This window comes from Lathyrus oleraceus, chromosome 5, assembly GCF_024323335.1.
Source record: "Lathyrus oleraceus cultivar Zhongwan6 chromosome 5, CAAS_Psat_ZW6_1.0, whole genome shotgun sequence".
NCBI lineage: Eukaryota > Viridiplantae > Streptophyta > Magnoliopsida > Fabales > Fabaceae > Lathyrus > Lathyrus oleraceus.
The window spans coordinates 571736582-571750084 of record NC_066583.1 but is presented as its reverse complement, the minus strand read 5'-3'; the positions used below and the strand labels follow the sequence as shown (position 1 = coordinate 571750084).

The following is a 13503-nucleotide window of genomic DNA, read 5'->3' as shown; positions in this document are numbered from 1 at the left end:
TTTATTTTTGTTGGCATCTATATATTAAGTATAGGCGCGTGGTTTTGTTATTTTGTATTTCCTCTTCGCCTATATATTGAATATAAGCGCATGGTTTGACACATTCAGATGTAGAATCTTACAAAAAAATGCGTCATGTTTATTGCTTGAAAAGAAAAATATACATGAAAATAGACATCATGGTGGCATGACATAAGCTCATCCAGACCCACAAAAAAGAGTCAAAACTCATGCGGCCTTTCTTTCCTCCAACTACTATTCATTTCACCTTTTATTTTTTACTAGAGTTCTTGGGTAAGTTTTATAAAATTATTATCAATAAATATTGATCTAGAAAAATATTAAATATATTTATATTAATTTTTATTGAGTTTATTTTTATTTAATAATTAATAATAATTTAATAGTTTATATTTTATAAAATAATAATATATTTTCAACATAATAAAAAAAAATTAAAATTATTTTAAAATGGCATGTGGGTATAACAAATAAATGCAACTAAATGGTTGATAGAGAAAAAAAGGGGAAATGGAGGAGATGAATTATTTGCATTTATTTCTTTTTTCATCCGTTTCTTTAAGCAAAGTAAGAATAACACAAAAATTTAATTTAAACATAAAATTGATCACTCATGACGAATATCTCCTAAAAAAAATAGGTGTCATCGTTATGATTAATTTTTTAACCAATTTAAAATGACTTAAAATGATATTAATAAAAAAAAAGCCACACCCCACCACATTTTCAACTACTTAATTAAATAAAAAGTTTAAAAAAAAGAATGCCAACCTCCATCCTCCATGCTTTCAATTACTTAAATAAATAAAAAAATTAAGGAAAAACTTCAGTGTGCTGGTTTAAAATATAACCTCCTCTTTTTCAATTATTATTATTAAGAAAATAAATTATTATAATTATCATATATTAAATGTTTAAAATATTTTATATATATTATTTATTTAAATTTTTAGAACAAAATATTTTATTCTATCACATACACCATAAATTAAATAGAACAAAAAATAGAGATTTGGATGGAATTGGATGGGATGGATTCCATCATGTTCCATTCCATCCATTATATATAAATTCAAATAATGAAATCTTATTAATAACCAACTCACTTCATTCCATTCCATCTTATAGCACCGATCCAAATTATATCCTAAAACAATTAAATTTCTAAGTTCGATAAAGCAACTGAACAATTTATTTTTTTATCATATAGCTCTGAGGAAGGAATGTGCATGCAATTAGCCTTAAATCAAGTTACAAAATCAATAAAAAAAATTGAAATTTATGTAAAATTGCCTTCTGTTATATTTGATTTTTTTCATCTCGATCAATAGTTAAAATCATTAAATATGAAATATAAAAAAGAAAAAATATATAAAATAAACTATCAATAGAACATTTAATTGCATTTTGTAATAAAACCATACAACAAAAATAAACAAAAACGTAATAATAAATAATTTTGCTGTATTAACATATTGCAGATAATTTACAACAAAATTAATGAAATAAATAATAACAAATAAATTAATTAAGATAAGAATATCAAATTATAAAGATAACCTCAATTTTGGCGCCAAAATTATTAAGTGATTTAATAACTTATTATTTTTTAAAAGTTAGTAATTATTATTTTTTATTAAATTTTTATGAAATATTAATCAAATAATTTAAAACATGAATTTGGAGTGGAGTGAGAAAATTAATTATGATATTTTATTAATTAAAAAATGGTTACTTAGTGGGATAATAATAATTAACTAGTGAAATAAAAAATAAAATAAATGAATTCAGAAAAAATATAAAATTACAAAATTAACCTTAATTTTAGTGTCAAAATAATTAAGTGACTTAACTTTTATATATAAGAACATTTTTTAAAAGTTAGTAATTATTATTTAAATAATTATTATTGTTTCTTAAATTTTTATTAAATATTAATTAAATAGTTGAAAACATGGGTTTGGAGTGGAGTGGGATAATTAATTATGATATTCTATTAATTAAAAAAATGGCTAGTTAGTGGGATAATAATAATTAATTAATTAAATAAAAAATAAAAAATAAATGAATTTAGATTAAAAAAATATGAAATTACAAAGTTAACCTCAATTTGGACGCCAAAATAATTAAGTGATATATCAACTTTTATATTCTCCCTCTATTTTTTATTATAAGTTATTTTTTATTTTTCACACGTATTAAAAAAATGTAATAATTGTATATAAAAAAGAAAAATTATAAATAATTTTACAAAATTGTTATTTATTAATGATATTGAAAAGATAAATTGACATAATTGAAAAGAGAGAGAATAATAAATATTTAAAGATAAAATAGGAAAAATAACGTTAATAATGCATTGTTATTGATATTATAAAACGAAGTGATTTATAATAAAAAATGGATTTATAATAAATATATAACATTATAACCTTTTCTTTTTAATAGAAGAAATAAATCAAATTAATAGAGACCTACCTCGTACAAAGTGAGAGAGAGCAACTACCAACAGAATTAAGGTTGTTAGTGAAATTATGCATTCAAATGCAAGGTTTTGTGGAATTTATGCAAATGCAAAGTTTTAATTCGTCGTGAACAATTTATTTGATTTTTTTTTAAAAGAAAGTTTAGGTTTAAATGTATTTTTATCCTCTTATTTTGATGGTTTTTAATTTTTAGTTCTTTTATTTTAAAAATTAATATTTTGGTTTCTGAATTTTACATCACTGGGAATTTTGATAGTTCCCCTCCAATTTTGCGCACGTGGCAATGATGATTGGGACAAAAAGTTTATTTTTGATGAGTTGGTAATGATGACTATTATTATTTATTATTTAATATTTTTTAATTAATTAATTCATAATTTTATTTAATTTTTTTAGAAGTTTAATTTAATTTAATTTTTGGATTAATTAATTATTTAGTTTTTAATATTTTTGTACTGAGTTAATTAAGAATTAATAATTTTAATTATATTTTTTAATAAATTAATTAATTAAAATTTTAGAAAGGCATTTCGGGGCCTAAAAGCCGATTTCATATAATATCCAATTATCAAAGGCTCATTTTTATCAGAGCCCACTTATATAATACCTTTTACATGTTTAAGTTAAGAAAAATTCACTTCATACCCCTCCAGTTATACCAATACCCATACATTTTTTTAAAAATACTAATTTTATCTTTGTTTGATTTTAACCAATTTACCATTTCACTTTTAACCATTCAATTGAGACTTTCGAAAATTGCACTATTCACCCTCGTACTCGAACTCATTGGAAAAGACTTATGGTATGTTCTTTTCCAAACCGGAAGACTTCGTGAAAGACATCTGGTTTACTGCATAACGTATTCCGGAAGACTTACTGGAAGAGTTCTGGTTCAGTTTTGAAAAAAGAACATTTCGGAACACTTTTCATGTGTTCCGGTTAACAGAGTAACATACGCCGGAAGTCTTTCCCAAAGACTTCCGGTGTATTATTTGTATGATCTAGAACTCTTCCTTGCATACTTCCGATTTGCATTTTAAATTTATTTATTTTTTACTTTTTTTATTGTGCAGATATGTAAATTCTTCTCCAAATATGTGTAGATACTTCTGATATTTTTTTAACCACTCAAAGACTTGGTACACGAGAAAAGGTGATCAGAGGATTAAAGAGGTTGGAATCCATAATAAAGTAACTGTTATTATCACTCGTTCAGATACTGAAACATGCAAGAGAGGGAGAAGTAACAAATTAATATTTGGTTGTGATAAAGGTGGTAAATACAAGGATACTGATAGTGGAACCCAAAGTGCGTCCAAAAAATATGGATGGCCATTTAAAATCAGGTCGACTTCGGCGAAAGATGAGTATAGTTGGAAGATTGATGTAAAATGTAGGGTCCATAATCATGGTTTATCTGATAGATTAGAATGACATTCCTTTGTTGGTAGGTTGACCATGGATGAGAAGCAGCATGTCGCTGATTTGACAATGAGACATGTACCACCTAGACACATATTGCTTTCCTTGCAAGACCGAGATCCAGAGAATGTCACTCGGATTACGCAAATACACAAACATAAGAGTATGATAGAAAAAGAGATAAGAGGTCATAGAAATGAGATACAATATTTGTTTAAGCTTATTGAGGATGCAGGCTATGTGTATTGGAGTAGAAAAATGAATGACTCAGAAGTCGTGAGAGAGATATTTTGGGCCCATCCCGATTCAGTTAAGTTGTTAAATATATTTCCTATTGCGTTAGTTATGGATATCACCTATAAGACAAACAAATATAAACAATCTTTGTTTGAAATTATTGGCATGACATCAACCGAGTTGACTTTTGTTGTCGCATTTGCGTATATGGATGAGTATTGGAGAAACTTATTGAATTGTTTGTGAAGAAAGATTTGTGTTCACAAGTGATTTTGACAGATAGAGATCTTGCTTTGATGAAAGCAATTGAAATTGCGTTTCCCTGATCGATTAATTTGCTATGTAGATTTCACATTAACAAAAACGTTAGTACAAAATGCAATCAATATGTGGTGAATGACATGCAAAAGATGATAGACACATTATGGATGGAAGTTGTTTGGCCTAGTGATGAGGTTGAGTATGATCAAAGATTGCATCAACTTGAGCAGACATGTGTTGATTATAGTGGATTTATTAATTATGTGAAAGACACATGGTTGACTCCACATAGACAAATATTTTTTGGAACATGGATTAATCGAGTGCTACATTTGGGTAACACGACGACTAATCGGTATGTGCTATATTTTTTACTATGTATTTTTTTATATGTGATATTTTTAATATTTCCAATATGTTATTTTTAGGGTTGAATTTGCTCATTGGAAGTTAAAGCAGATGTTGGGAACACAATATAGGTGACATGGTCAAATGTTGGGAAGCTATGAATAACAACTTGAGGTTACAACTAGGCAACATTAGAGCTTCTTTTCAAAAAAAAAATTATGAAGTTGAGCACGCTGACATAAGTCCATTTTATGGTAATTTTCGTGGTTCAGTATCTCGAGCTGCTTTGAGACGTATTACTGAAGAGTTATTGAGAGTTGATTATGTTGGAACTAACAGGAAAATATGTGGTTGTAATCTTAGAACATCTTATGGGTTACCTTGTGCTTGTGAGTTAGGAAGATACACACTTGGTGGTATATTTATACCAATAGATGTTGTTCATGTTCATTGGAGGAAACTAATTATGGAAGTTGAGTTAGAAGTAGGTGTAGATGATGGATCAGAGGTGAGTATGACTTGTGCAATAGATGAATTATGGAAATGGTTTAGGTTATTATATGTTGTTGGGAAAATGGCATTAAAAAGTATGGTTTATGAACTTGCATACTCCACAATAACTTCATTGTGTCCACCGCCTGAGAAATTAAAAACCAAATGAGGGGTGAAGAAGAAAAGAAAAAAATCAACATGATATGATGTTTATAGGGACCATTCGTATCATGAGTATGTTGATAAGGCATCTCAATCTTCACAGAGGCAATCTCAACCATCATAGACTTTGAAGATGTCTCTATCAGATAAACATGAAAGAGGGGTTTCCGTTGCCACCAGTCACATTAGATTGGAAGAAGTTTCATTGTCCAACAACAACGTCTTGGATGTTAGGATTTGTAGGACATCTACAACATTGGCAATTACTTACGCCTATATTATCATGAATTTGTAATCAAAACATGAATATTATATTATGAATATTATGTCAGTTTTAATACATTCAGTTCTAAAAGTTAATACATAAATCAATGTGAACGAGAAATATGCAAAGCTTCAAATAAATCAGCAAACTGCGGATCTTCCTCTTTGTCATTAACTTGTCTCAGATAACGATGAATCAATATAGAAAAACGAACCCAATTAGGATCAGATGACCCTGCTTCATAAACAGGAACTAGCACCTGTCTTGGTTTATCACGAGGGGGCGGGACCAAACGAGGATGCGAAACACAATAATACCACTATAGATATCCATCTTCTATATTAGATGGAGTGATGGCCAATGTTGTTGGACGGATCACAATAACAACGCTCTGATGGTAACCAATCCAATCAACATCAATATCATTACCCATCATACAATCAGGAGGTGGGGATAGAACATATTGCATGTACCTGAACTGACGTATACATCTGTCAGACAAGTATGGAACAACTGTGTCACCCCACTTCAAACTGATGTCATCCTCTATGATCCTCTGTACAAACATAACTCATCAAACTGACGTCATCCTCTATGATCCTCAAATGGACGCCATATGACTTCGGCAGGTGTCAGCTCGTCCAAAATAGGTCACAAGTCATCCACCTTCAGGACTCCTTGCTTATAGGACCATCTCATCGCTCAAGGAAGACCACAATTATCAGTTGGTTTCCAATTCTCTTCTCTTTTCCCAACAGTTGGAAAGTACTCGTGAATCCAGTACTGTTACAATATAAAAATATAATATACAAAATAAATTAAATTAACATACTTTATAAAATTAATTAACACATAATAAACAAAATTAAATTAAATACTTGTAGGAGAGTATGATATCCACTGAGATGCTTGTAACTGAACATGGACGCATCTCCAAGGTATCTGTATAGGATAACCAATGCAACTGCTCCCCAACTGTATCTTGAACATCTATCTAAGTCCGTAAATAGTAAGAGATATCATGCATCGACAAGCGTAAAGATCTTGTCGGCAAAAATTATGGAACCCACCGACATCAACAAATATGTTCTAGTTGCATATGCCCAACTAGAAGCAACTATATGTTGTATGAATAAATCGTATAACCACTCCAATTTATAGTAAGAACCCCTGCAACTACGAACATGTGTTTGTGCCTCACTCTGTGACACTCCTAAGTAGTCAACAGCAAGTTCAACATCAATATCTTCAATGACATCTTGAGGACTTCAAAACACACCCTTCATGGGCAAGTGAAGCACACAAGAGACGCCATCCAAAGTAATGCTCATATCACCAAACGACATGTGAAATGAAAATGTCTCTAGATGCCATGTCTCCACAAATGCGGATACCAGGTTTGTGTTTATCTTCGTCAAACTAGTTCTCTGAAGTGAAGATTACCCAGACCTAGAAACCCAACTCTCCATCTGTTTTGGAAGAGCTAGTCAAACCCTCGATGTCAGCTTAAGTCTGTGTCCAGCAATCTTCAACTCTTTCTTCGGACCTCTCTCCTGAAAACAATTAAAACACATGTTATTAAACACAATATAAAATATTCAAATATTATTCAATTTCAAATATACGTCGTTTATTTACCTCACCAAACCATAAATGTCGAGCAACATGATGCTCGTACTTTATCAAAAGAGACGTATCGTACGATCCTTCTAGATAGTCAGCCGACTCTACTGCATATGTAGATGTGCCCCGTCCTAAACTACGGTCTGGAATCCTACCGTCGACACCTCGTCTTCGAACCACTATAAAAAAATTATAAAAAAAAATGCTTTGGAACATTTCTATAAAGAATTCCGGTGTGTTAAAAATTAAGGTTGAACACCGGAACACTTTCAATAAGACTTCCGGTTAATTGCTTCAAAATCAGAAGTCTTTTAAGAAGAGTTCCGGTAAACAATATGAAAATCGGATGTCTTTCAAAAAGACTTCCGGTTTAACGTCTCAAATCTGGAGCGAACCGAAGTCTTGTACAAAGAGTTTCGATATGTTCTTTGTGAATCGGAAGACTTACTCTATGAGTTCCGATTTACAATGGTAAAAATGTTGTTCCGGAATCTTAAAGCGAAAATGAAGTAAAAACCAATTTTTTCAAAAATATAACCTATTTATATGAGAGCATTTTGGTCCCAAAAAGTCTATTGTATAGGTATGAATATAATTGATGGAGTATGTGATAAATTTTTCTTAAGTTAAACTCTTATATAATTTGTAAACAAATCAACGTGAGACTCATCACCATGACAATTCTTCTCTCTTTCCACCGTATTCTCATCCATTTGTGCACTTATGCATATGGTGTCTTCTCCTATCAATCTTCTATTTTCTCTCTTTACATCATTTTCTCATTCCTCCATGTTTACATCATTTTCTCATTCTTTCTAGAAATACAAGTGTTTACATCATTTTCTCATTCTTTCTAGTAATACAAGTAAGAAAAAATTTGCATTCAACATTGAAACACTACAACAAAAAACATATTTGCTGCAAAATTTGTGTTCTAACAATATGACCTATGGGAATTGTGAGTTCTACCTAAGGGTGTTAATAATCAGTTTGAATTACAAGTCAATTTTATAATTTGAATTCTTTTAAAATCAATTTTTTTTAATTTCATAAAGAATAATTAATTTAAAATTCTTTTTTTATAATATTTGAAAATATTTATTTTAAAAAAATCTTTTATTTATAGAAAATAAATGATTTTTTTATTTTTCTGGAAAAAAAGAAGAAAAAAACGGAATAATTTTTTTAAATTTTTTTGGCAAAAAGTAATTTAAAAAAAAATCATTTTAATTTTAATGTTTTGGAAAAAAAAATCCAGAGTAAATTATTTTTGAAAAATTAAAAATTTTATAATAAAAACTATATTTTTTTTCAATATAAAAAAATTTCAGAATAATAAATTTTAAAATTTGGGGGGAAAATTTCACTAAAAAAAGTTTTTTATTCTGAAATTTTTATTTTCAAAAAACAAAATATTTTTCCAGAATTTTTTTATTTCAAATTAAATTATATTTTTTTATGAATAAAAAAATTTATTTTCAGAAAAAGTTATTTTTTATTTTATGGAATACAAAATATTTTATTTTCAGATTTTTTTCTAAAAAAACTATACTTTTTTTTATAATTTTACTTTTAATTTTCAATAATTTTTGTTTTATTTTTCATAATCATAAAAAAAAAAATTCCATTTTTTTCACTCTCAATTTTTTTTTTTCTTCTTTTTATAAAAAAATTATCTATATAATTAAAACAGTTTATAAAAAAAACTAAATATTGATCAATTTTAAATTAAATTAGAAATTGTTTGACTTAAATGGTTCATTTTGTTAACTATTCAAATAGTTCCCCGTGAGAATGGTGTTCAAACAATATAGACATGTCTTCTTACGTGCTCTTTAGTTGTGCATCGAAATAGGGAGATTGATATAATTTGATGATTAGATTTGAGTCTTCATTCATGTGCAGGGTCTTCAGTTTTATAGTTTTGTTTGTATTTGTTAACAACCTTCCAAACATCATGCACTTACAAGCTTCACATGGAAATGTATTTGTTAATACAATGCAACACACACATAAATTTCTTTGTATTCTGCTATAGATAAGCATGAATATTTCTTTGTATTAACTATGCCTTTGTTAATTAGATGCTATATAATTCTTAGAGATGTTATCATGATTTATGATGGACTTTTTATAGGTTGAAATTCACTGCTTATGCATATCATATGATGATATAACAATTAAGATATTAACTTATAAAAATTTATGATAATGTATTGAAGGTAGAGAATTTAAGTATGGATTTGGTAAGTGAAAGTACAACTTAGGATTTAGTGATTATTTTCTGCTAAGAATTTAAAATGGAGGTATGTTACAATTTTGAATCCAAAGCTTGAATTAATATTACTTAAAGAAATCATTAATATCCAAAGCTTTAAAAATGTAGGAACAACAACAAACATGTATTAACATTCTCAAGTTCAAGAAACTAGCATTTGAATACATGTCTATAAAAATTGAGGAGACCTTGACATATGATTCCAATCCATGCCGAAGAGCGTAACCATGTACCTCACATCCTGGTACTACGTTCGTTGTCTAAGCTATAGAAGTTAACACAGTCGCATGCAAAACAGATCTGATTTCTTGCTCTACGTGTTTAATTTCTTGAAAAAAAGCAATGCTTTTTTACACTCCCCACACTTAGAATACCCATGTAACCATATTTCATATGATTCTGTTTGGAAACAAACATGACAGGTTCCTTTTGTTTATGGAAATGATTAATTGAGTGATGGAGGTGGCAACGTTGATGCTTGGAAAATACGATTCAGAAGAAGAAAATCAATGTTCATGCCTGAATCAAGAACCTACAATCATATTATGTATGTTCAAAGTCCTACATTGTTTGGTTTGAATTTTATTTGAGTGTTTATATATCATAAACTAGCTTTATTTGATTTCAACTTCTGAGTTGAAGAAATGATCCAAACAAATACCAAAATTATTTTAAAATTAACATTAAATAAATTTTAAATATTTAATTGTAAATTAATATTTAAAATAATTTAATTAAAATTAATTTATTATGTAAAAAAAATATTAAATAATAAATAATCATAGTCATTTTTGTCAACTCATCATAAATAATTTTTTTATTTCAATCATCATTTTTACGTATACAATTTGGAGGGGATCATCAAAATTACAAGTGAGATAAAGTTTAAGAACAAAAGAAATATCAAAGTAGGAAGACCAAAAATGCATTTATTTTATGAAATTTCAAAAACAGCTCTAATAAGAGTTCATAGTATGTATTGTTGAGGAATTAAAAGTTAAAAAATCTCAAAGTAGGAAGACCAAAAATGTATTTACCTTATAAAATTTCAAAAGCAGCTCTAATAAGAGTTCATAGTATGTATTGTTGGAGTGTTCTACATGTTAGATTTAAAGAGGATTATTTTTTGTTATTCAAAAGTCTATGGATTATTCTTCTAAATCTTTTATTGATGAATACAAAGAAAATATTATATGTTTTGAAATTGTTAAAATTTAGAGAGTGAAAGTAAGAATGTCGACAAAAGACATTGAGGCCGCGAAGGCGGGTTCAGTGAAAGTAAGAATGTCGACAAAAGACATTGAGTTCTAACTGTTGTTCGATTAAACAAAAACTAATGTTTAGAATTGTTTTGCTAAATTATGAAAATAATTGCAAATTGAGTAAATGGATGTGGTGAACGATTTTGATAGATATAAGTAATATGTTAGGGAAGGTGTGTGATTTATTCCTGTAACAACTCTGAATTAATATTGCAACAACGTTTTTCAAATAATTAATATCAGTTATTAAGGTTGTTTTCTCCTAATGTCCATAGAAATTTACCGATGAAATTAAGCCTTATAATATCAAGAACAAATTGACTTCTATAGGGTATCCCTAATCCTAGATGATATCTACTATATAATATTCTCATGAAAACATTACCAATGGCGGTTCAACCTAATTGATAATCATATATCGATCTCAATTATTCTGAAAGAGAAAGCATTAAGAACATCAAGAGAATAAATTAATTATGAAAAACAACATTGTTATTGCAAATATAAAATCAAAGTCATTACACATTCAAATCAGGGACACCCCCTATCATTGAGGGATTTAGCTACTCATAATTTTCAATGAAAAAAAAATACAAAGTTAGACACTACGGGTACTAAGATGAAATTGAATTTTCAATCGCTTCCGTTCATGAAAATTCGTTTTTCACCAAAGCTTATGTGTTCTCCAATCTCTCTCTCTGTATTTTTGCCGTTCAAGAAGAAGTTCCCTCAAATGTGATAATAATCTCGCTTAAATAGAGAAATACATATTTTTCATATTTCCCTATTCAATCAAATTTTTCTGGATAATAAGATCAGGTCTAAAAATAGCCTAATCCACAATAATTTCCAAATCTGGCCTAAAAAAGAAAAGTTTCAAAAAATCACACACTTGCCTGCTACGGCCGTAGCAGGTGCTACGGGTGGCCGTAGCTGGCCACTGGTTTCTGTCTTGCCAATTGAAGTTGGGGGGTAATGTCTACTACGACCAGTAACAGGTGCTACAGATGGCTGTACCAAACCATTGTTTCTGTTCTGCCAACTGAAGCTAGGGGTTATGTCTGTAACGACCAGTAATAGGTGCTACAGCTGGCAGTAGTAGACCACTGTTCCTTGGGTCATACTTTCCGATTCTTCGTGATTCTTCATAATTTTTAGCCAAAATCCTTCTTGAATATTTATTTGATCCTGAAAACAATAAAAACACACAACTCAAGCATAAAATGCGGAAAATGGAAACAAATTGATGAAAAACAATGAAAGAATTAAATGACACTAACGGTAAAAGAAGGTGTAAAAACCACTTAAACTATATGAAAAATGCAAATAACTCGCCTAGTTCACCTGTTAAAATGATAATAACTATAGCACAAATGGTGACTGATCACAACCCTAAACTTAGCTTGTTGCTTGTCCTCAAGCAACTTTAAGTACAAAGACTCATGTCACTCCCAAATGAAATAAAAACTTTTCACGTACCATCATATTTCTAAGATCTTCCATGACACTCATTTGTTAATACCTTTGGTTTTTGCTGGATTGCCGAGGTCGGTTGATTGACCACACCTTCACTTGAAAGTATTGCTTCACCTGTCAGCTCAATTCACACTCTCACCAAATCTCTCGGGTGTTAATGTGTTTTACATTTAAAATTCATAGTAGGCAATACCATACCATAGGCTTGAATACATTCTCTTTTGATGTCAAGGTGCACGATACATACATTCTTTGAGGTCTTTATGGTTGTAACGGGGCTAGGGTTAAGGTGGAATAATTTTGAAAAAATAGGCTAAGGTTCAGAGTCAATACGATCGTTATCTTCACTATGCTCATTCTGATGGATTAATGTTGGGATTATTTCTTGCACTCGTCCTTTAGGATTAACTGCTATCGAGGATTCAACTTTTGGATTTGTCTTTATTTTCAATATCCGCTAACTTCTCCTTCTTTCAAGTGTCATGATGATTTTTTTTATTATTCATTTCAATTTGATTTTTCAAATTTTCATCTTTTCTTTTTCTTCTCTTATATGTTTTTTTCAATCATCATGTGCCCTCATTTGTACTAACGATGCATAGCAACCTCAAACTTAAAGGTTTCTACCCCAACAACAACCCCAAACTTAGAATGAACATGGATTTGATAACTTACATAAATACTCTGAACAAGGCGGGGGAGTGATTGGGCCATGGGTTAATATTATATTTTTTTTTAAAACAAACAAATGGTAAAGGCTCAAATGATATTAACAGTGGATAATAATAAAAAGGATGGCTAGAAAGGCTTAGGGGTAGAAAAAATGTGTCTCAATATGTGTAATCATGCAATCGAAATCAGAAAAGAACATACGCAAGTTTTGAATGATAAAGACATACCTGAATGCTCTCTTATGATGTACATTGTGTTTGGCTTTTTCTGCTCTCACCATGTTGGGTAGAGTTGACAACCTCCACAGTACCTCTTGCTCGATGTGGCTTCTTAATCAGTTGTGGTAACCCTGCTAAACTTTCAGTCCAACTCAATTAAACCAATCAAATCATTTAGAAGTATAAAAAAAAATATTTTGGCAAGTTAACATGCATAGAGGACACACATGCCTTCAGCTTGGTTACTTTTCACACAACCACTAAAGCTACAATTATC

The 13503-nt window shown here is 29.4% G+C and overlaps 1 protein-coding gene across 1 annotated transcript in view; it reads right to left on the bottom strand.

The window, feature by feature from the left end:
* LOC127082139 (protein SENSITIVE TO PROTON RHIZOTOXICITY 2-like) overlaps positions 1–12372 on the bottom strand; it is a 41582-nt gene extending 29210 nt beyond the window's left edge. Inside the window, exons 1-6 of the mRNA XM_051022363.1 lie at positions 12340–12372; positions 11985–12048; positions 11757–11921; positions 10636–10694; positions 7191–7250; positions 6411–6480 (exon numbers count right to left, since the gene is read on the bottom strand). Coding sequence (XP_050878320.1) covers positions 6411–6480; positions 7191–7250; positions 10636–10694; positions 11757–11921; positions 11985–12048; positions 12340–12372 — 451 coding nt within the window. The remainder of the gene's footprint in view (positions 1–6410; positions 6481–7190; positions 7251–10635; positions 10695–11756; positions 11922–11984; positions 12049–12339) is intronic.
* Positions 12373–13503: the final 1131 nt, after the last annotated feature.